The sequence below is a fragment of the Macrosteles quadrilineatus genome, unplaced genomic scaffold (genome assembly GCF_028750875.1).
Source record: "Macrosteles quadrilineatus isolate MER2022 unplaced genomic scaffold, UCM_ALF_1.0 Scaffold_6__1_contigs__length_79288215, whole genome shotgun sequence".
Classification (NCBI taxonomy): Eukaryota; Metazoa; Arthropoda; class Insecta; order Hemiptera; family Cicadellidae; genus Macrosteles; species Macrosteles quadrilineatus.
Window position 1 is genome coordinate 40,324,416 of NW_026542599.1, and position 22,985 is coordinate 40,347,400.

The 22,985-nt window shown below is 34.1% G+C and overlaps 1 protein-coding gene across 1 annotated transcript in view; it reads right to left on the minus strand.

Annotated features, from left to right (window-relative positions):
- Positions 1 to 17,350, minus strand: part of LOC128997481 (uncharacterized) — an 18,767-nt gene extending 1,417 nt beyond the window's left edge. The window contains exons 1-12 of the mRNA XM_054423120.1: positions 17,093 to 17,350; positions 16,105 to 16,250; positions 14,594 to 14,738; positions 12,641 to 12,755; positions 11,418 to 11,465; positions 10,821 to 10,925; positions 10,015 to 10,215; positions 9,377 to 9,486; positions 6,563 to 6,692; positions 4,071 to 4,245; positions 2,716 to 2,861; positions 2,225 to 2,467 (exon numbers count right to left, since the gene is read on the minus strand). Coding sequence (XP_054279095.1) covers positions 2,225 to 2,467; positions 2,716 to 2,861; positions 4,071 to 4,245; positions 6,563 to 6,692; positions 9,377 to 9,486; positions 10,015 to 10,215; positions 10,821 to 10,925; positions 11,418 to 11,465; positions 12,641 to 12,755; positions 14,594 to 14,738; positions 16,105 to 16,250; positions 17,093 to 17,159 — 1,631 coding nt within the window. The 5' untranslated portion in view covers positions 17,160 to 17,350. The remainder of the gene's footprint in view (positions 1 to 2,224; positions 2,468 to 2,715; positions 2,862 to 4,070; positions 4,246 to 6,562; positions 6,693 to 9,376; positions 9,487 to 10,014; positions 10,216 to 10,820; positions 10,926 to 11,417; positions 11,466 to 12,640; positions 12,756 to 14,593; positions 14,739 to 16,104; positions 16,251 to 17,092) is intronic.
- Between the last annotated feature and the right edge of the window lie 5,635 nt (positions 17,351 to 22,985).

Sequence of the window (22,985 nt, forward strand, 5' to 3'; positions counted from 1 at the left end):
AAACGTTATTAAGAAAATTTATTTTACATATTTTAAAATAAATAATATTTACATTAAAAATACAGGGTGACAAAAAAGTCTGGAAACGGCTTGATATCTTTTTAACTAAATTCGTTTGAAAATTCAAACTTTTCACATCAACTTATATGTATGATAACTACTTTTTGCAAGCATTACCATTTTTTGACCTCTACCAGGGGACGACCCATGAGGAGTAGGTACATAATCTTTGATGTAAGCATAGGTTGATATGCACATCATTTTAAAGGTCTGGTCCAGTGGAGTTCATTGCCGGAAACCACGTCAAAAAAGGTTCATCCGTTACAAAATGGCGGCTGTCCAAAGTTCTTGCGGAATATACCTACAGAGGCCTTAGTATTGGTAAATACTCATATTATTCAACATTAGCCGGGAAATCTGAAACTCGGTAAAATTTGTTTTGAAGATTTTATAATATTAATCTATGAGCTAGTTGACTTAAAAATACAGTTTCAGCTCTCAAGCTAATGTTTAATACGAGTATTTACCAATACTAAGGCCTGTGCGGGTATATTCCACAAGAACTTTGGACAGCCGCCATTTTGTAACGGATGAACCTTTTTTGACGCAGTTTCTGGCAATGAACTCCACTTGACCAGACCTTTAAAATGATGTGCATATCAACATATGCTTACATTAAAGATTATGTACCTACTCCTCGTGGGCCGTCCCCTGGTAGAGGTAAAAAAATGATAATGCTTGGAAAAAGTAGTTTTCATACATGTAAGTTGATGTGAAAGGTTTGAATTTTCTAACGGATTTATTTAAAAAGATATTAAACCGTTTCCAGACTTGTTTGTCACCCTGTATATATTTTATATATATTTTAAAAAAAATATACATTTTTTAAGATAATTTGGCTTATAAATTAAAAAATTAAAATCATTTTATAGAAATGTGAGATCACATAAATTATAAATAGCATGCAAATTTCGATGGGTGAAACCAATTTAATATTGTGCAAGTAGCAAATATCCCCTGTCAGCTAGTGGAACTTGTATGGCTTTTGTGTACCAAAGCCTGACATTGATATAATTTTAAATCCAAAACCCCTAACGCCCCAATTTTTTCATGAAATTGTCAACAAAGGTATAATTGATAAAAATAATGAGCCTAATCATTAATACTATTTAAGAAATTTAGCGAAATGACAAAAAACTAAACTAACTTTCTTAACAATTTCATTAAGGGAATCGACTAAATGTGATGTGTACGGACAGGGTCGCTTTCAAACCACCACCATTCCGCAAGTATGGGCTAAATTTAACTGATTTTTTTTTGTAAACTAATCAAGAATAAACATATGTTCTTCTAACAATGCAATCATGTGTAAATATTTTTAAGAGACCACATTATAATGTTAAGAAACTCAAACTGTCAGCTTCTGGAGCACTGTCAGCTACTGGTGCATTTACCTTACATCAGACTGTTTAAATGTAAACCATATTTTAGAGCTGCAGTAAAAAAATATACCAGCATTTACATTTATATGACTTGAATACCAAAACAAGTGGAAAAGGTTTGTTAAGACTTAGATAAAAAGAAAGACGTAGTTTATAACTTAAGCGCTCTTGTGATCTCCGCTTATGTTTTGTTTTACTTTTAACTCTTCTAATTCTAAACAAATTTTGAAATAAACTGTGCGTGCATTGCATCAGTTATGGTTATCTTATTTTTGTGATCGTTGGCGAAGCCACTACGGATAATGATTGTAATAATCTGTTTATATCTTATATGCTGTATAATATTTATCGTTATACAATCGCAGACGAAGCCGCGGGTACAAGCTAGTAGCTATAATCTATAATAGTGATTTAAACCATCAATTTTAAGAAATCACAAATTACTTGCTATTTTTTCTCAGCTTGCAACAGAGATATTCCTAAAATATAATTATTGTTTTCTGACTGGAAATTAAAAAAAAAAAACATGTATTTAGGGCTAAAACAACCTTGGATAACCCGAGGACTCGGATAACCGGGGCTCAGTTAATTGAGAGTGTATTGTATTTGCATACATTCATTACACATGTCCTTTTAAAGCCAAGCAATTTTTTTGGTCAAAGGTGTTACTGAATACATCAAAACTATCAACTGATCCATAGATTACTCCAGGTAATGTTTAATTAAGGGTGTTGTCATATAAATGTTGGTGAAAAGTTAATTTTCAGTCATTTAGGACTTACCTGCGATACTGCACTGACTGATAGGTGTACAGAGATGCCCAGCACTTGTGTACAGCAGCTATTACAGCATCCACACCCACGCAACCCAACACTGTAGCGTTCTGTCCAGCGGCCGAACTGTCTTCACAATCCTCTCCTGTAGCAGACGACCTGACAGCGTAACTGCGGGTTGGCACTACCTGGGCGCTCAGGGCCGCCACCACTACAGGACACATGGCCAGGGACAACCAAGCGGCTACCACACTGTGGACAGATAATTAGTGATTTTTCATTGTTATTTGCTATCTCCGTATCCTAGATGCTTGGCTCTAGGCCAGAACCACTTTCACATTACTTTGGACAGAGGAGGTGTGTGTTTGAGACTTAGATCAAACCCATTGGTGATTGGTATGATTTGGTATGATTGAAAACAAAACAATGAAAACTGGCTGCTAAAGAAGTTTGGGTGTAGACAAATTCAACTCTTCTTCATAAATTCAAATACAACTTACTGTTGGCACTGCTCTTGTAGATTTCCCTGTTCTTGTACATTGCTGACCAAGTTGAGGAATTTCACAGCTGAACTTAAAGGGAGGGAGGATTCGACTTGAAGCTGCATTGCGTTGACAGTCAGACAGAATCCTGCCGGAACCATCATCTGTATGAACACAAAATATTGTTAAAGTCACCTACATATACCTTGTGCTGCTTGGTCTATGGCAACACGTTGTAAAAAGTAATCTGTGATATTCACAAGACTACAGAAGTGCCTCTCCTAACAGCTCCGAAACAGACTGATTAGCTCATCTTTATGAGAGGTACACGAGACAGTATTCAAAACCCCAGTCTACAGTGCTGTCTTCATTGACTTGGACAATTGGACATCCATCACATTCGAACAACTTAACCATCGTCATGGTACACAACAATAATAATACTAGTCAACCGAACGCTCTAAGGGCACTGGGCAGTAGTTCAATAGAAGTCTCTTACTTAGATTGTAGCAGTCAGACGTTTTCAGCCAATTTGTTATGTTTGCTTGAATATTAGTTAAAGGTCACAATAAGGTCATAATAAGTTCACCATCCACCATTACAGTTACACCATTACACTAATTCACCACTTTTGGATACTAAAAGTAGATTTCCCCTCTAGATGGACCGGCTGAAGCCAAATCCCCATTCAAACATTCAAGGTGTGCTGATACAGTATAAACTTTCACTGTCTATCTTAAGGTGAGTTTTCCTAGCTGACAAATTTGGCAAGAAAAAATCAGTTCCTAAAAAAATTATTGGAATGACATTCAAAATTCCACAGCTTTAAATCAACAAGGAAAACCCACCTTTAAATTGTTACTATGATAGTCGATCCAACATAAAATGTGCTATAGATTTACTTAAAGTTGTAGTCCTACTTTCAAGTTGACTTGGTTAACAATTTACACATTTGCCAAGTAATTTTGACATAAAGGGCTCTGTACTAGTGGCTAAATTACATTGACTTTCATTCTCCCAACATTATTATGAGAATTAGACAATGGCTTTTACTCAAGAATACTGATATATTGGCCTTTAGGAGTTACTTATTAAGGAATCATTCCTATCGATCCAACCCAAATATTATGGTTTCTCAGATAATAATCAAAATAATAAATTCATAATCAACATTTTTGGCGAACTTTTGGAAAAAATATGATATGGACGGATCCTTTTTTAAAATTATTTTACATGAAACATTAAGAGGTTTTAGCTGTTATAATCATTTAATATTTTAAGTGTATGTTTTATCAGTGTCATTGGCAACCTTATTTTTTAAAACAGATGCGTTTATTTTTATAAATAAATTCTATTCTCTTTAGTTTACCCACCTTGTTTCTGAGGACACTTTGGGCCATGTCTGTCAGCAGGCCCAAGGACGCAGCCTTGCCTCCCACTAGAGAAGGGTTGGCACACGCTGGGTGGTCTAAAGTCAACAACAACTCACTGCTCTCCACAGCTGAGAACCTGAGGAACGGCAACTCTGGTAGATCCTCTCTCGTTGTCCTGGGTCAAAACGGTTTAAATCTCAGTCAAGCAGTTATAGAATTGTCCAAGCAGAGGAAGAAAGTATCAAATAGTTTTATGAACAAATTGGTAACGTTGGAGAGAATGTATGGCAAAATAGATAAGAGTATGAATTGGACATAGTTAATGAAGTGACTGAAGTGTATGAATCAAAATTAGAGGTCATAGTAGATGAATTGGGAGTGGACAAAGTAGCTCAAGTAGATGGACAGGACATAGAATATTAAGTATGAAAAGTAGCTAAAGTAGGTGAACTGGGTGTAGTAATGAAGTAGACAAACTAGTTGAAATGAATGGGCAAGTAAAGCATCTGAACAAAGTAGATTAGCCTAACACTTTGAGTGCAGGATGGTCATCGTGGACCGTCCGCAGGCCGGCTCGGTCACCTGTGCCCAGCCAGGTCCCACTGAAATGAATCAGCCAGTGTGGCGCAACCTTATCTAAAGGATGTTATTGAATGTGTGTTGCTAGCGTTACATAACCTATTTTGTGAAGACTAAGTAAATTCACACTTGTACAATATATATTGACTTTGGACATTTATTGAAGTATTTCTCTTGGGTTTTTGCTTTTTATATGACACATGACACAACAATGTATTTTATTGTTAATTATTTTAGTTTATGTGCCTTTTGTGATTGAAATAAACAGTGGTTGGAAGGGAGGAAGGGGCTTTATATAATTGTAAATATTAGCTATAGTGCTATTTAACATTTTTATAGTGTGAAAAATTGTGTTTGTGAGAACAAAAACGGAGTATTTTCGTCACAGTGCCCACAAAAGTCGTTGACCGGACTGGACAGTCACCAGTGACCGGATATTTAGATCCTCACTTCTAAGAACAAAAAGTAAGATTTTATGTGAAAAATGTCAGAACCTGAGGAAGCACCCACTGATATTTTTACCGCACTTTATGTGTTAAGTGGATGAATTGGACATAGTAAATGAGGTGGACAAAGTAGTCGTAGTTGACTCAAAAAGTAGGTAGTTTAGATAAAGTAAATACGAAAGATGAACCGTAATAAATAAATCTAGTGTATAATATCGATGAACTAAACTTAGTATCTACATGAATTGGAGAGAGTAATTATAATGGTAAAGTGGAGGGTATAGTTTAAAGGGATGAACTGTAGAAAAGTAGATTATGTGTACAAAATGGGTAACTATATTAATTGAGAATATAAGATTAGATTAAGTAGACAAAGTAAGATATAGCTTAAGTCTATGAGCTGGATGGATTTTACGGTCAAAAGATGGTTGAAATTGGCAAAGTAGAGGTTAGGGACCAATAATACCATATAAAATAATCAATAATAGTTACAATTTAAAAATCCAATCATAATTTTAGTTTGAATGAATAATGCAGAGATTCAAGTCCCTAAGTTTGCTTCAATAAGGAAGGCTAACTTTCATTTAATTTCATTTTATGCATCTGCATGGGGTTCTCTCCCGCAAAGTCCCCTCTTCCTTTGGCAGTTTATGATCTAAATAAAACTGATTTTACTTCAACCAGTTCACAGGTTTTGTTTGTTTAAGGTAACATACATTATGGTTTAGGATCAAGTTTCAGGCGGTACAAGACATAGATTTACACAGGCACTACAAAAGAATATGGCTTTTTAAATCAGAGTTACTCCGATACAGTGTAAGTTACTGCCTAAGATAACTATTTTTCAAGATAGAGATTTCCCTACATTTAATGCATATGGTCTTTGGAACACTGGATCACAGTCAACTCTGTCTCATAGTGAAAAGTCATTAGTAATTTGCGGGATTTTAAACCAAGCCTTCATGCGGGAAGTCCTACACATGAACCTGACCCTAGGTCGCCTCTCGTCCCGATTCTGTCGGGACAGTCCTGACTTTGGACCCTTAAATTGCCCGTGTATATGGCAGTGTTTATGCTGGGTGAAGGGGAAACCATTCCTGATTTTTCTCTAACCAAAGGTGGCAACCCTGTCTAGACTATGTGTGTTCTATACAGTTCTGTATATTAAATTCTGCAACGTTATTCTGACCTTTGCATTTTATGTGTATCCTACTATCATGACTAATTAGTTCTTTATTTACCTTTTATTTTCCTCCCAGCTCAAAACTAGTTTTATCCACACCATGGTTGTTGATACAACTATTTTTGAAATGGGACAAAAATAAAAGGTAAATAAACTACTATATATATTTGTCTTACCATTTCAGGGGCAAACCACAACAATAATTACTCATTGTCATGTTACCATGACTTTGCCTGTACTTGGTCCTATGACAATAAAGTATTTGTATTCGTTTTGTAACTAACCTTGCCCAAGACAAAATCAGACAAGTAGCTTGGTGATAGTCAAAAGTACATCTTGCCTCTGCAACTTGCAGCGCTCCCCATGACTGGAACCGTCTACGAACTATGTACGCTTGATGTTCAAAACAGCTGCCTGTCAAATCACTCAAATTGGTACTTCAAAAATAAATTGTCCATGTAATAGGTTTATCTGAAAATGTGAATGAAATTGCCTATGGTTCCTGCAGGACACCTCAAAACCAAAGTACACTCTGTTTTGTCAAAAAGTGCATAAACAGACCACTGCAGGGTGATAAAACTTAATTTGGAATTTCTCTAAACAGAGTTAAGAATTTGGACAGTTTAATGTGTACAAAATAAATCTGTCTACTTTATGTTCATGTTCATATGCTTTGTTAAATACCTATGATACAAATATAACTTACTGATAAAATCAAAGTGTTAAGATAACTCAGATAGAAGTAAGATACAGATGATACATTCAGTGTTACACTTAAGCCATGTCTAGCACCAGTCCCTTGTGTCTAGTTCAAATTCTATTGGTCATCCCCTTCCGCTCCCCTCTCTCCCATCACTATCACATACTACAGCGCTCTACGAATTGTCAATGGCAAAAAGGAGTGTTGACTTTGCAACCAGTCTGATGAGACTGCAAAACACATTATTCTGGAATGCGGTGGACTTGGGCCTAGGAGAAGGGTTCTGTTTGATCTAAAGCAGTCGGTGATGAACCAAACGCTAACATTGGGCAAAAGCTCCTTCACCTAGTCAAGGTCACAGGCATAGGCTTACCCAGTTAGTGGCAAAAGGGATGCACAATAAGCTTCGGTTGACGTGCTTGAACCACGAGTCCACCCCTCTAACAATACAATACAATACAGCAAACAGCGCTCACGCTGTAAAAAACCAGAGCTAAAAGCATACGGTTGTTCCATATGCATGTTTCCTCTATATCTTACTTCTCTGTGGGTAACTATAACGGGAGGATCCTCAATAAGTCTTTGACGATGTAGGCTATAGAACTTTTAGCACAAACAATTCAATGGTTTAATCCATTTTAGGTAAAACTTTAGGAAAGGAGATTTGACCTACCTTATTACCACTTTCCTCTCTACCCTCTAAAAGTGTGATCCGAGTGTTTCACTGAGTATATATAAATAATTTGTCCAATGTTGTATTTTTCATACAACCATTAAAACTTTGAAACATTTACATGCCAAAAAAATTCAAGTTAGTTAATGAAGTAATGGTACATTGAGTTTATTTGAGACTATATTTAAATTGCTTGATCCATGTTTTGTAAACATCGCTATTGTTAGTGAGTGAAAATTTAAAAACGTACGTTTTCAGGAAAAGCACTTTGCAAATTTTTTTCCCCTTTTTTCAAAACTTTTATTATTTTTTTTATTCCATTAACATTTGAAGTTTCATAAAATGTCCATGGCAACGCAATATCTTTGGTAGTTATTTTTTAAAAGAGCATTTTTAGTGGAAAAACACAAAATCCTGTCACGACCATAACGGACGTTTAAATGAATATTAAAAATGGTTAATATTATTTTTATAACTATGTTTTGCTATAAACTAATTTACTTTTATGATCATTATACAATAAAAAGGTCACTAAGCTTTTAGTATATTTGGTCTTTCCAGAAAAAAATAAAAAAACTTAAAAAATTGAAAAAAAGCCAATAAAATCTTTTTAAGTTTGTATAACTACGAAAAAACTTACCTGAGACCCGAAAAATTGTTATGTTTGTATAGAGGTGTGCTTCTTTTGTGTATAAAACATTGAAATATGACGATATTTTAATTTTTGAAATTGTTATGATAGAAATCATAAACGTGATGGTCAGGGACAAGCGGTACGGTCGTGAATTGTCTGGAATAATTTAAATCTTTCTAGGCAATCCTTCAATTATACTGTTAGTTATAATAAAAATATGTTTTTCAATTGAACTAAACTGTTCAATTTACAATTATATTGTCACGACCAAACACACTATAATCCATAAGGCTGGATTGGTCGTGAAAAAACCCGCGATGGTCGTGAAACTTTGGTCGTGAAATTACGTGTTATTTGGCTCTGTTCTGGCGGTAGCCCTGCACCTCATGTTCGAGGATACAAAGTGGACTTCTAGGTTAATCTAGCAATTGAAATATCTTATAAACAAAAATTAACACCATGTCTACTTCATCGAATGACTACGTACGGTCATGGACACACCAAAATTACAAAAAACACAATCTTTCCTTTATTAATCTTGTAATTCCTCCTTTCAACTCGAAACGACCGGCACTACAATCCTGACGTACACCCCGAACTAGTCTCTCAAACCAACTGACTCCATCGACGCCAGGCTTGCCACTGTCGGGCTCCAAAGTTGAAAATTTTTCCCAAATGGTCGTGACGCCAAATCGAGGGACAGACTTATTTTGTCATGGTAGTCAGTTTGCAATGACAATAAAATTATAATATGCTCCTTTTTTGTAAGTTTAATAACCATTGATGACATAAAAATATGGCTTTATATATTTCGGCATGAATAATTAGTCTAAAAACAGCGTGAAAGTTGGAAAATGTACCCTAGGGACACGTCATGGTCGTGAATTTTGAGACTTTAAAAATACGAAAAAAATACCTAGAACCTATTTAAAACCAAATAAATGTGTGTAACATGTTGCCCCCGTCCCAAAAAATATTAAAACACACAATAATAAACTACAAATCCAGTATCTACGAAGTAAAAGGCCAGGGACATGAAAACGTACGTTTTTAAATTTTCACTCTAATACTTTCAACAGTATTCAACTTACTTTTAAATGTTCTCACAAACTTGTCTGGAATCGCAGGGTTTTTGATGGATGAATCTCCAACAATGGTCTCTACTCTGCCATCTGCATAGCGAATGTGGCCGAGCTGAGTCCTGCAGAAAAAACCAACGTATTCAACATGAGTAGGCAAAACAGCAGCAGCAAAACTAGTAAGCAAACACTGTCCATCCAACTATGACTTTGGTACCGATTTATCAATAATACTTATTTTATAATAAAACAGCATACCGGTACATTAAAATATTCCTTAGACATTCTAATGCTGGTTCATCATGTTAAATACATCTATATTTTAAGATTTACTGTAAATATAGTACAGTAACAATCAAGATTTAGTCAACTAGATTCAGTTACGTTAAATAAATATGGATTAATTATTGCCCAATGAAATATAGCACTTGGTTCCTGCTTGGGTGTGAACCAGCAATCCCACAATTGAAGGCAAGCACCATTACCACTCAGCTACCAACTCAATTACATAAACATACACCGCAGTAATTTTTTCTTCTACTTCATCAACAATTTTCATTAACTTAATCACTGAAAAAAACTGTTTAAAATTTGGTCCTAGACTTTAGTACCCTCCAAAGAAATACTCGGCTTAACATCAGAATACCAACCTACACCTGGCAAAGTTATAGTTGATACTGAAGAGTGCTCCGTTATCTGCCAACCCGACAACACTAAGGTTCGATCTGACATGGGGCCACTTCCAGCAGTGTCTTCTCAAAGATGGAGTGTGAAGGTTGGTATCAATGTCTTCAACACTGACAGTGCCTTGTACCACTCCCCACTGCTCATACCCCTTGCCTAGTGACTCCCTGGTAAAAGTTTCAAATGTCAAACATTATTTTCATTGATATGTGGCTAATCAACTATAAAATAATAAATGTCTGACGATTTTCAAAGAAATATTCTTCAGGGTCCAGGTTAAGATCCATCTTGAAACAGGTTTTTCTAAGTCAAAATCAAATTTTATTTTGTCAGATAACATTTCAAAACTAGAGAGGAAATTACACATAAAGTGTGCTACTGTCACACTCATATTCTGTCATATTCTGATTCATCCCTTATTTGTTGATACTATGACAAGTGTTGATATGACTTCAAAATATGCTATAGTGTTGTACTCCAAGTTTTGATTGGTTGAAAAGTTTGTGTATTCAACAGAAACTAGCAGTTTACATCAGCATCCTCTATCAATGGCTCAATTAAAATACTTTTATTTTGATTGAAAAATTGGTTATAATTTTGACATGAGAATGGAGGAACCAATGGATCCATGAATGGATTCATGGAGGACATGGGAATGGATCCATGAATGTCTCCTTGAATCCCCAGTCAAAGGTGCTATCAACTGCGTAGAATTTTCACTTATGGTGTAAAGTTTTTTTATCTATTCCTTCTCACAATATCTAATACTTACAAGTTACCCTGTAGCTGTGATAAAGGTTGCTCAGCTAAGATTCTAGCCAAAGCTGATATATTGCCAGACCTGTCATAGTAGTACGGCCCATTCAGAGCTGCCCAACTATATAAATAAAAATATATAAACACATTAGTCACACATATTGACGTGCAGCTATGACAAGAAAAAATTTACCAGTTCCCAATCTAACACCCTTATTGCCTTTTGTTGAAAGAAATAAAATAGGTCATCAAAAAAAGCAGTTTTGTTATATGCCTTGCACAAGTCTGAAGTATATCTTTGACTCCCTTGGGACTAAAAAGGCTTTTTTCTCCATGGTCAGTTGTAAGAGTAAAAGTCAGTTGTAAACTATAGTATTGTAAGCTAACGCATGTATCTTAATTATTATGAATTATTATTGATTTAACTGCGGTTATAGCTTATGGTTTTATTCTTGTCAATAGTTTGACATATCGATTGTATAATGTGCACTAACACAATCACAGTACTCAGTAGACTAAATGAGTAGAAAAGATTTACTTTAAACCCTAGTGATGAAATGAATATATACTATTAAATAAAAATATTAGAAAATTAATAATGTGGATTACTTACATCAAATTTATTTTTACAAATCTGCTTCCTTGGTCTATATTGTTCATCCTGAAACAATACATTGGGAGTACAACACGAAGGATGGGATTTTTCAATGGCTTTTGAAGTCAACCTAAAGTAAAGTAGCTGTTATACAAATGCCTATACTAGGATTAAACTAAAGACATTACGTTTGTAACAAAGTATAATATGCTACAGTATTCAAACATTTTTATTTAATAATTTGGAGAGAAAGTGTAACAGGTTTTCTTCAATTTATCTTCAAATTAAGGATTTACCTTTCAAATTAAAAACTAAACTTGTGCCATTTTGGGGCATTTTTTAGCTCATAATCATAATTTTGTTTGTGCTATAAAATATGTAGAATGTTCTCCATTATGATTAGGTGTACAACAACACTTCAAAACTATAATAAATTATTTGTGTTTTTTAGCTTTACAAAATGGCTTAGAAAAAAATGTCACAGCATTGGGGGTGATTTGTAAAATGTGTAATATATATTTTGTAAGGTGCCGTCCGTAATCCTTGGTTTCTGCGTTGGAAACTAGTTTCAGTTTCTAAGTGGGACCACATAGAAGTAAGATACAGATGATACATTCATGTTACACTTAAGATGTCTAGCACCAGTTGCTGGTGTCTAGAGCAGATTCCATTCGTCTTCCCCTTCCGAACTCCTTTCACCCTCCCAATCACATACTACAGCCATAGATAAAACATACTCCCTTAGCGGCTACAGCACTCACACGGTATGAAGACCCTGTGCAGTACAACTGCTGTACAAATATGCTATGTAGCTATGTAGCCATCGCCCTTAAGGCTTTTCATAGCTCGCTACTAGTAGGCCTACATTTCCACCCCAACATATCAGAGCTAAAAGTACACGGTTGTTCCATAAGCACGTTTCTTCTGTATTTTGCTTCTCTGTGGTGGAACTATCATCAGATAAGCCAAAACTAGTTGCCACCACAGCGACCAAGGATTACCATATAGGAACTTGGTTTTTTCACCATTTTTATACAACGTTAATCTACAAACTATAAAAATTAAATCAAACACCATTGAGGATTTGTAAGATTTTAACCACAGTCCCCAGGAGAGAATATCCAACAACCACTTCACCAGATATGCCTCTATATTAAGCAAATGAAACAAGACAAATGCAAATGAAGAGCGTTACTGAAAAATTTACTTATTGTCGTCAATCTTAAAAACTAATGCCTTACTTGCACTGAAGCTTTCCGGTAAAAACGATTCTCCATCGTCTCATTGGTTCCAAGCATTGAAATGCTAGTGTGTCAGTTACCCAATCTTCACAGGCTCCAGGACGACCATCTTGATCTGTTCAAAAAGATAACATTAAACATAATTCTGATCGTTGATCAACAGAAGACGTTAGAAGTAGCATATGGAAGGATTAAGTAGTGGAAGGGTAAATCAGAGAACAGGGTTCTGAAAAGATCAGGAGACGAAATAAACAGCAGAAATATTAGTTTGAAGGAGCAAAATGTTCTGGGTAACTCAGTGAGTAATCACCAACTGAAGGTTGCTGGTTCTAACCAAGCAGGATTGATACTGGACCCAGATATATGCCATATTTGTCATTTGAGCTTTCAAACAACAGGTTGACATTAGTTAGTGATAGATCTTGGTTTATATAATTCTCTTGTAAAATGTAAAAAAGCACTAGAAAATGCTGATGATGATAAAAAAATTAAAGAAAAATCAGAAGAAAGTTTGAGTCTGAGAAAAGGATAACTTTGTATGTGCTTTTATGCAATTCAACATGGCTTGAACGCAATTAATACATTTCTATATTGCAATGAAAAAAAGTTATGGTAAATATGGTAGTTTATAAAATTACTATAGTTTTTTTTTGTCCTAGGTCACTACTTGTCTAGGATCATTTTTCACATTACTTCAGGATAATCCTAAGGGCTGCAGCATCATCACTTAGATTAAATCCATTGGTGATTTGGCAAGATTTTAACCCGGGACCATAAGGACCTTAATTCTTGAGCTCTACCACTAGACCAGTTCGCTCCCCTAAAATTCCTGTAGTAATGACAACATTATTATTATTCTCTATTTTATGGGATATTAACTGACATTACAAATTGTTGGTTTAAGGTGTTGGTCAGGGTTGTATTTGTATTATTAGCCTATCTAAAAAAATTTAAGTTGGAATTAAATACAAATGTTGATTCTGATACACGGTACCACCATTTAATACTTATGGGAATACTTTTGTAAATTTCTTCAGAATCTAATCAATATTAAGAGATAATGTACTAGAATGGCAGTACTAAACCTTATCTAAACCCTGGTTTAAATGGATTAGTTGGACTGTAATAAGTTTTATCATTATAAGGTTAGTGACAAAATATAACTGTCCGCCTCTGACCTAATTGTCTATAGCACTTTATTAACTTAAAGTGAATGACTAAACTTTATCTGTCCATTGCTGGTATAGCAAACTTCAAATAACTTTTTATTGCAAGTTTTTATAAACCCATAAAAGGACATTCATGTGTCTATAGAATGTTTCTCAACATTTTTGGAGTTTTATAGGAATTGTCATGTTCATGTTCTGAAATGTTATTTTTCAGGGCTAAACCTGCAACCTATACTGGTTGTTGGATTGGATGCACTTTAAGCTTTTGAAGTCCATGGATAATGCAGTGTTTTACCATGCATAATTTCATGAAGTCTTTTCACAAAATAAAATTCTAAATCATTCAAACTTGTTTTCTGTGGAAACATGCAGTAAAGGTAAACAAGCGACGCAAATAGACTTGTTTTAGGGCGCAACTCACAAATGATTCACTCATCATGCAACTTCGATTCAGTTGGCCACCGTTTATTTTTATCTTGAACACATTGACCATCCTTAGTCTTATATCCAGAGAGACAAAGACCACTCAACCATAACCATTGACCAGACCTAGCAGTATAACAAACTAACAGCTCTGGTCAACCAAAAGCATAACCAAAGCTTTTAATTATGGTTCTTATGTTAATTATAAGCTGTATTATGGTTCTTTGCTGACAATGTCACCTGTTATAGCAATGTACATACTTTTTGTGCCAATATAGTTTGATTTTATTCTAAACTTGCAGCACATGACAGTGCCTGTAGTTATGCGTGCCGCATAAGTTATCGAAAAGGCATCACCAACCTGCGCTATGGTAGGTAAGGTTACTAGAACGGAAGTGTAGCCTGACCCTAGCAGCAGCAGAGTTGTACCTTCCCCGGGCGACTTCCATCAGCAGCCACACGTCTTGCGACGCAGCAAATACCAACATGCTGTCTCGTCGGAATGTCTAGGAGCAAAATATCAGAATATGAAACTTGTACTGTGAGGGAAGATAACCAAAAAACACTCAAGTATTTAATCTTTTACTATTTGAATATGAATAGACTAGACATTCCCATTCCCAAATCAGTGTCATCATGAAAATTTACTTAGTTGAATGGAGCCACTAGCAGAGAGCTGATGTAAATTTCTGAATTCTGTTGAAACCAAAACCACAACTACTCTGATATATAAACTACCAGCTCACTTCCCAACCTGAATTATCACTCAACAGAGGGCCAGGCTTATAAGTATATCATGGAATTGCATCGCAGCTGAGCAGCTTATTGTGCACCCTTATTCACAGGTCCTCATTCTCCGTCAAATCCCAGGTTCTTGGTGAACCATGAGATCCTTTAGACTATGGTAACCTGTTCTTCCCTTTGATCTCCAATAGGTAGGCCAAGGGATCTTCCCTTGAGACCTTGTAGGGCTGGGCACATAAATATCAGTGGAAGGCTGTCTCCTCCTCCTCTCCACTTTTTCTACATAAGAGGGTTTCAAGTTGAATTCCCACCAAATAATCGGGAGCTAACGACAAGGTTACAACAACCGCACCAGTGATGCCAACCCTGGAGGGCGGAATGTATAGGCAGGAGGGTGCATATCGACATCTCACTCTCAGTTTATATATTTGGACTGCAATGTTGAACTTTTCTGTCTGATAATAAGGATGTCGTCACAATCTCATAGATTATGAAATGTAGAGGGGAGTTGTTAGATTTAAATTATAAACCCTGGGTGGTCGATACAAATTATTTTTGTTCTTTGTGTGACCTGCATGAAAATGAAACTGTTTTTCACTCTGTGGCAAGGTGCCCTATGTTCAAAGATTTTAGAAAATTTAATAAAAAAAATAATACAAATAAAAAGTTAGTTTAAAACTATAATAGGATCATTGTATTGTTTTTTTTTCAAAGAATAATAATTTAGGACTACTTTTTACTATAAACACATTCTTGGTTTAGTTAAATTGTATGGTAGAATCTAGGCCTACATATGTATATCTATTTTTTCTTTTAATTGTTGCCAGAGCTTAGGCAATAGCTTAGGAAATTCTCTGAAGTAGAAAAAATAAAACTTAAATCAGTTTCTATATTTGTTTTCAAATGAATTTGATTCATTATGTTTCTTATCTGTTTTGTGAGTGCAGTGTTGTAATGATGTACAGGAAGTGGACTTTGCCAACCGGGAAGACCAGAATATTATTGTCTTTTTGTGCTTATAGATACAATTTGTAAGTAGTAAACTATCTTGTAAAATTAAGCACTGATCTGATTTTATCTAATTTTATTAGGGGTTCAAAATTTCATACCAAAACCTGTTGTACATACGTTTTCTTTGGTCCACGTCCTAGGTCTTTCTAAAAACTCTTCCTTTTTTGTTGGAAAGATGACAACTTCTGGTGTATCCACAAATCTGATCCTTCTCCATAACAGAACAAAGAACACCAAAAGCCATTTGATGTAATAAGTCACACCTAGTAAAAAAAACCCATTAATAACAACAGTAGGCCTACATAAACCGATGCTGTTTTATTTTTGTAGTACAGACCAAAATAAAACTAAATGGAAAATCAATTAATCAAAATTAAAATGTTTGGGTTTTTTATTCCTCTAAAATCCAGTTGAAAACAAAAATTGTAAAATTATTAGACATTTTCTTGAGAATAAATGAACTATATACTTGTATTGTAGAATAAACGATTGTAGCTGTATTATGTTATTGCATTAACAACGTATACAAAATAGCTGATATTTTAATTTTAAGTATTCGGGCGGGTAAAGAGTGGTAAATGTGTATTAAGTTGTATTCTTACTACAATTATTTCTACTTTGGCAAAAGCTTGTAAACTTTTTTTTTCATAAAATGCAAGTGGTTGTCCATCTAGCTCATATATGGTAACAAAACGATCTATTAGAACTTTGCCATTTTTCATAACAAAATGAATCTCTCCAATTATTATTTTCTTAATTGCGAATAACCTAACTAAATGTTATCAAGACTATAATGTACTTATGTACAAAAATCAATCATGAAGTAGAAATTTTAAAATATATTTACTTGAACAATAGATTTTTAAATAGAGAAAAGTTGTAAAATTGTTCAAATAATCCATGATGATTATTTATTTGAGTAACAATAAGCATACGTGAACCAAGTAATTATAGGCTACTGTTTGTACTGCATACTATAACTACATCCTCTTAAAATAATCCTAAATGATATACAATAATAAATGCTTTAATGGGAATATAATTGTATAATATAATCTAAAAAAGCACAAGTACTGTATACAACATAAATACATTTCCAACTTACCAACCAACCGGTATTTCCACAACACAATTAAAACAATACACAATCCCAAAACAGATGTTGATTCCATAGTTGTTGTAGAAAAATTGACCTATTTCAGTAATAACCAAACTAACTTTATCAGCTGATTCAACAATGACTCAGGAGTGCCAACTTTAGTTCTGCATAACACCAAATTTACCTAAATCTCACATTTTAGCGTAGCGCACAAAACTAAAGGTGGCGTTCATTTAACATAACAAATCACCTACAGTAATAACAATTCAAACGTTGAAACATCTAGAAAGAGGTTAATAAACTGGTGAATGTTTCGATGCGTTGAAACCATCAACTGAACACAGTCTGTGTACGGTAGTGTTTTATCAGCAGATGATTATTGTAACCCACTTATTGTTTACAAATAGATAGCTTCAACTCTAATTCTGTCTGGCTATAAGAAGATAGTGTCTACTTCAGATATAAACACTTGGGAAAAGGTTGAGTGCTAATTGATTATTCCGAATAATATACCAATAACAACTTTATGGCTTAACGATGTATTAAATTAAAGAAATTGAATACAACACATTTCAAAAGTAAAACTTAAAGCTTTTGGTGATTAAAATAAAAAATAACGACTTGAATGGTTATTATTCTTTACTGAATGTAGATTAAATACTGTTTCACAACACTATAGGGTTTTTAGCTGTTTTACAAACGTTAATTAATAGTGTATTGATTGGTTCCCATTGAAAAAGCATCGAAAAATAGCCTCTTATTGAATATTCGTCATTGCTTTAATGTTTTAAGTAAACTATAAAGGAGACGTAATAACTTGAATTAGCCGAGGCAGTTAAAGTCGACAGCATTTTGTTGATTGTCAATAAAACAGTTTCAGCAGTCAACAGCTGTCCAATATGCTCCCGCCATAAAATTAAACTGTTTGTGAAATCGCGGGAACTCAGAAATGGCGGGCCTGGATGTAACTGACGTTTAGTTAAATGTAAATTCTACTGAGCTGCACAAGCTTGAAACTTTCGAATTAAGTTATAAAATAAGGGGAAGTATTAAGACGACAATTTGTTGGGGTTTGAACTTTTGTAGAGATATATTGGTTGTGAATGTTTATTTTGTAGTTCAAATCATTAGAACAATTGTAAACTTACTATAAGTAATGATCAAATTATTATTTTGAAAAATAATTAATTTGATGTAAAATAGCACCACAAATACCTTGCCCAGGTTATACTATTGGATTAGAAAATACTAACTATCGACGAACAATCGTAAGTTAGAGTTTTTGCAAAAATGTATGGGATGGCTTAATTAATTATAGTGGGAATTTTCGTCTCGTAGGCTACAATTCTTTCAGAGAGCGAATCATCACTATGTTGCTTAAAATTTGAATCTGAAATTGTTGATGCCCAATCTATAGAAGAAATTGGGATGGATTGGAATAAAACTCCAGAAAATTTGGATAGTCCATAAATTACAAATAATAAGATATACAGTATAACCCGGACACATGATTAAGCGCAGTAGATGAGAGTATATGTATATCACAGTAAAGGAATGAATAATTAGAAAATATGAAATAAAACTGAAACATTTACAACTTCAAGACTCCATAACCACTCCACCTTTAAGCATAACGAAAAGTTGCAGATCTGTAACACAAGTCCAGAAAAAACGTCTGTCAATCAATAACAAATATTATTTTTTTCAAAACGAATTACTAATTTCAAACGAAATCGGTATTTATTCAAGCCACAAAATGAAAATATAAACAAGAAAATATGTGTTGAAATCTCATGAATATGTCATTAAAGAGAGTTAACATGTTTTTTCCTATACCATACTTGTAAAACACACAGGACTGAAAATCATTGTGAGAACGCGTAAAATCATGCTAATTTAAAATACTTGAAACTATTCATAAACTTATCAGTTTCTATAGTTGAAGAGGAAATTTGATTTAACCAGGTTAAGATGGTTATTTAAAAAATATATATTTTCACTATTAATATAGAACCTTTTTATATTTTCAAAATAGGTTCTAAACCGATATCACCACCGAGAAATGGTAAACATGATAAATCACCAAGTAAAAACATAACATAAAAAATCCTTTCGTAATACAGGTAGGTCCAACTACTGAAAAGTATCAGACTAAAACGATCGACGAACATTATTCATATCGTCTCAAATAGGTTATTTTACCTCTTATTCTACAATCAATCCTCATAGTATTTACCGGGTACAATATTGTTCCAAGACTTAAGTCTCATTGTTAAATCCTCCGTTGTATCTGTTGTTCATTCGTTATCGTTAAAATAAAGAAAACATGCAAGATGCAAACATATAGTTAATACAAACGGGACATTTACGAACATGAAATATTTAAAACACGTTTATTCGGACGATAACAAAATTTAAACCTCATATTATTTGCAAATATTTGAAATATTCCGTGTGTATGTACTGTAGTTACTTGTGAACTTATTTATGACATCGAGAAGTTTTTAGAAGAGTAGATGGGAGATTTGACGATAAAACAACTTTTAACACTATAGTCATCGGAAAAACGATAAGGATACACTGCGACAAAAGGTATCACAACCTATTTATTTTACATATAAGATAAACTTAAATGTCAATTTTCTTAGAGAAATAAGCTAATATGCAGTTCATAAAATGAAACTGCTCGAGAGAACCATCGTGAGCTTGCTGCAACAGCTGTTAATATTGCTGAATGTTCAGCCATTGGAAAATGAGGAAATTGACTCTACAGAATTACCTTTGCATATGACTTGATTTCTTGTTGGACTAGTTCACTTTAGACTTTATGCATATTGTAACGTTATAACACTATTTAACACTGCGAAACTCGATTAAAGACTTAGTAAAAGAGTTAGTGTACCTGCATGAACTAGCCAGTTATAAATACGGATTGGGTCAAATTTTGAAGTAAATAAAATACAGTTTTTTTTACCCAATTTGTACTATAATTCGTATAATGTTCATGATATTCTCTTGGTTGTTTAACTTGCATTGTATTAGTGAAAATGATGTTTGTTTGAAGCGTCCATAACAAACCAAATTGAAAAGTGAAATATTACATTTTGCCATAGCCTCAGCATTTGTTTCTATAAAAATATACACCGACAACAATCTATACTGTACGTTGATCAACCCCCCCCCCTACTATACTGTAGTATAGTATACACTCCAAATTTAAAACCGGTCCTGTTTATTTATTCAGAAAAAAAATCTAAATACATAAATTACTATTCATTTAACTGGATCTTGCAGTCCAAATCAAGAGAAATTCATACGTACATGTAATGTTTCACATACATTTATTTAGAACCAGGAAAGAACTCAGTGAAACATAAAATCAGGGTGGAACTAGAGTCCCAAACTCGTAACTGAGTTTGATATCCAGTTACGTTGATGATTGCTCCTTTGTGGTGGTAATCTAATTTTGGTTCTGGTAAAAACCTATATCATATAACTCTTGCCTTCAGAGTTACTGAAAATAAAATATACCGTTCCCAAAGTACGTATTTACTAATTTAAGACCACCGAAAAAAAAACTATTGATGGAAAAATGTTACAATAATTTATCACACTTTATGATAGTTTGGTTACCCAAATTTATGTTTTTAGAGTAAAAAATGTTATAGGGAAAGAAGTGAGAACAGTTAACGAAAATTGTTTATAGGTATGGTTTCATGTGAAAATGTAATATAGACTGATGTACCTAGGAAGATGAAGTACTTTCCGATCTAAGTTATCACAATTCCCAAAAATAAGATACAAGATGAATACTATTCTATAAGGAAGATTTTGATTATTTGACTTTTGATCATAATCAACACAGCTAACTTGAACATATTATATGCATATACATTTATTTAAGAACAAATTCGTAGTCTTACTAATTAACTTTATGTATAAAACCAATGACCATTATTACTACTTTATTTAAAGTACCCAATCGTATGCAAGAAAATTAACTGTTATGAACAACAAGTCATTATAATAATCCATAAAATAACACGCAATTATCGTTATCTAAAACAATAAACCTGTTCCATTAGATAAGACGCAGTTGGAAAAATAACAATCATGGGGGAACATTCTGTATTCGAGTCCGTGAACTGTAATTATGAAGCTATTTAGAGTGATTATGGTTGGATTTTATATCTCAAACAGTTATTTCTCATTAGCTAGTGAATCGCCAGAACCTACTTTGCCTGAGTTCACCTTCCTTGCTAAAGCAGAAGTGGAGATGGATTGGAATAAAACTCCAGAAACTGGGATGGTCCAAAAGACAACTTCAAATGGTAAGGTAGACGTAACAGTTTCTAATGTAAGCACAATAGTGGGAGAGAATAGAGAAATCAGAACAGAAAACCCGATTATTGGGATTGAAGATGGAATGAATGTTGAGAACAGAACTACAAATGATGAGGTGATTAGTAACACAGATGAAGCAATTACTGCAAGAAACATAATGAGGGAAGTAACAACTCAAAGCAACAACAAATATGAAATAATAGCACCAAGTAATATCATTAATTGTGAAACAACTTCAAGTAGCGTCATGGATGTTGAAACAACTCCAAGTAGAAATATGGATGAATCGGTAACTCCAAGTAGCATCATTAATAGCGAAACAACTTCAAGTAGCGTCATATATGGAGAAAAAACTCCAAGTAGAAATATGGTTGAATCGATAACTCCAAGTAGCATCATTAATGGTGAAACAAATCAGAGTTCATCAGCTTTTAACGAACGGTTAGAATCGGAAAATACACTTGAAAATCTAAGTGACGAACTCCATTCTAGAAGCCTCAACAGCAGTACAAATATGGTACAACTAGATGGTGAAACAACTCAAAGTAGAAATATGGATGAATCGATAACTCCAAGTAGCGCCATTAATAGTGAAACAACTTCAAGTAGCATAATGGATGGTGAAACAACTTCAAGTAGGAATATGGTTGAGTCGATAACTCCAAGTAGCACCATTAATGGTGAAACAACTTCAAGTAGCATAATGGATGTTGAAACAACTCCAAGTAGAAATATGGATGAATCCATAACTCCCAGTAGCATCACTAATGGTGAAACAAATCGCAATTCATCAGCTTTTACCGAAAGGTTAAAATCGGACAATACAATTAAAAATCTAAGTGATGAACTCCAGTCTAGAAGCCTCAACAGCAGTACAAATACTGAAGAAAATCTGAACTCTTCTACGTTAATTGAAGGATTGAAGTCAGATGACGGAATTAAAGGCTCAAGCGAGGAACTACAACCAAGAAGTCTTGCAAGTGGAATGGGTAGAGTGAACAACGTAAAAACATTTTCTTCAGTAGATGAATTGAAAGAAGATGAGGCAATTGACAGTTCAAGAGAAGAACTAAAACCTAGAAGTCTTGGTAGTGGAATAGGTAGAGTGAACAACATAAAAACATCTTCTCCAGGAGATGAATTGAAAGAAGTTGGTGCAATTGAAAGTTTAAGCGAAGAAATAAAACCTAGAAGTCTTAGTAGTATTATTGGTAAAGAGGAAAACCACGGTACACCATATTTAGTAGACGAATCAAAATTAGATTTAGAAACTCAATACACAAATGACAAACTACATTATAGGAGATTTGGTTATAGAGATGAACCTGACCACCTATTGAAAAACCACAAGACCGATCATGTAACTAATCATATTAGTTCGGATAATAGCTACGATGGAATTAAATATAGTGAAGAAACTGATGACGCAAAAGAACGCTATGATGTAGATGAAAACACAAATCAAGAATATCTTATGTTTCAGAAGCTTAGAAGAATATTGAAAGAGTCAAGTGGCAATAATGATAGAAGAAGCAATGAGGATTATAACGGACAC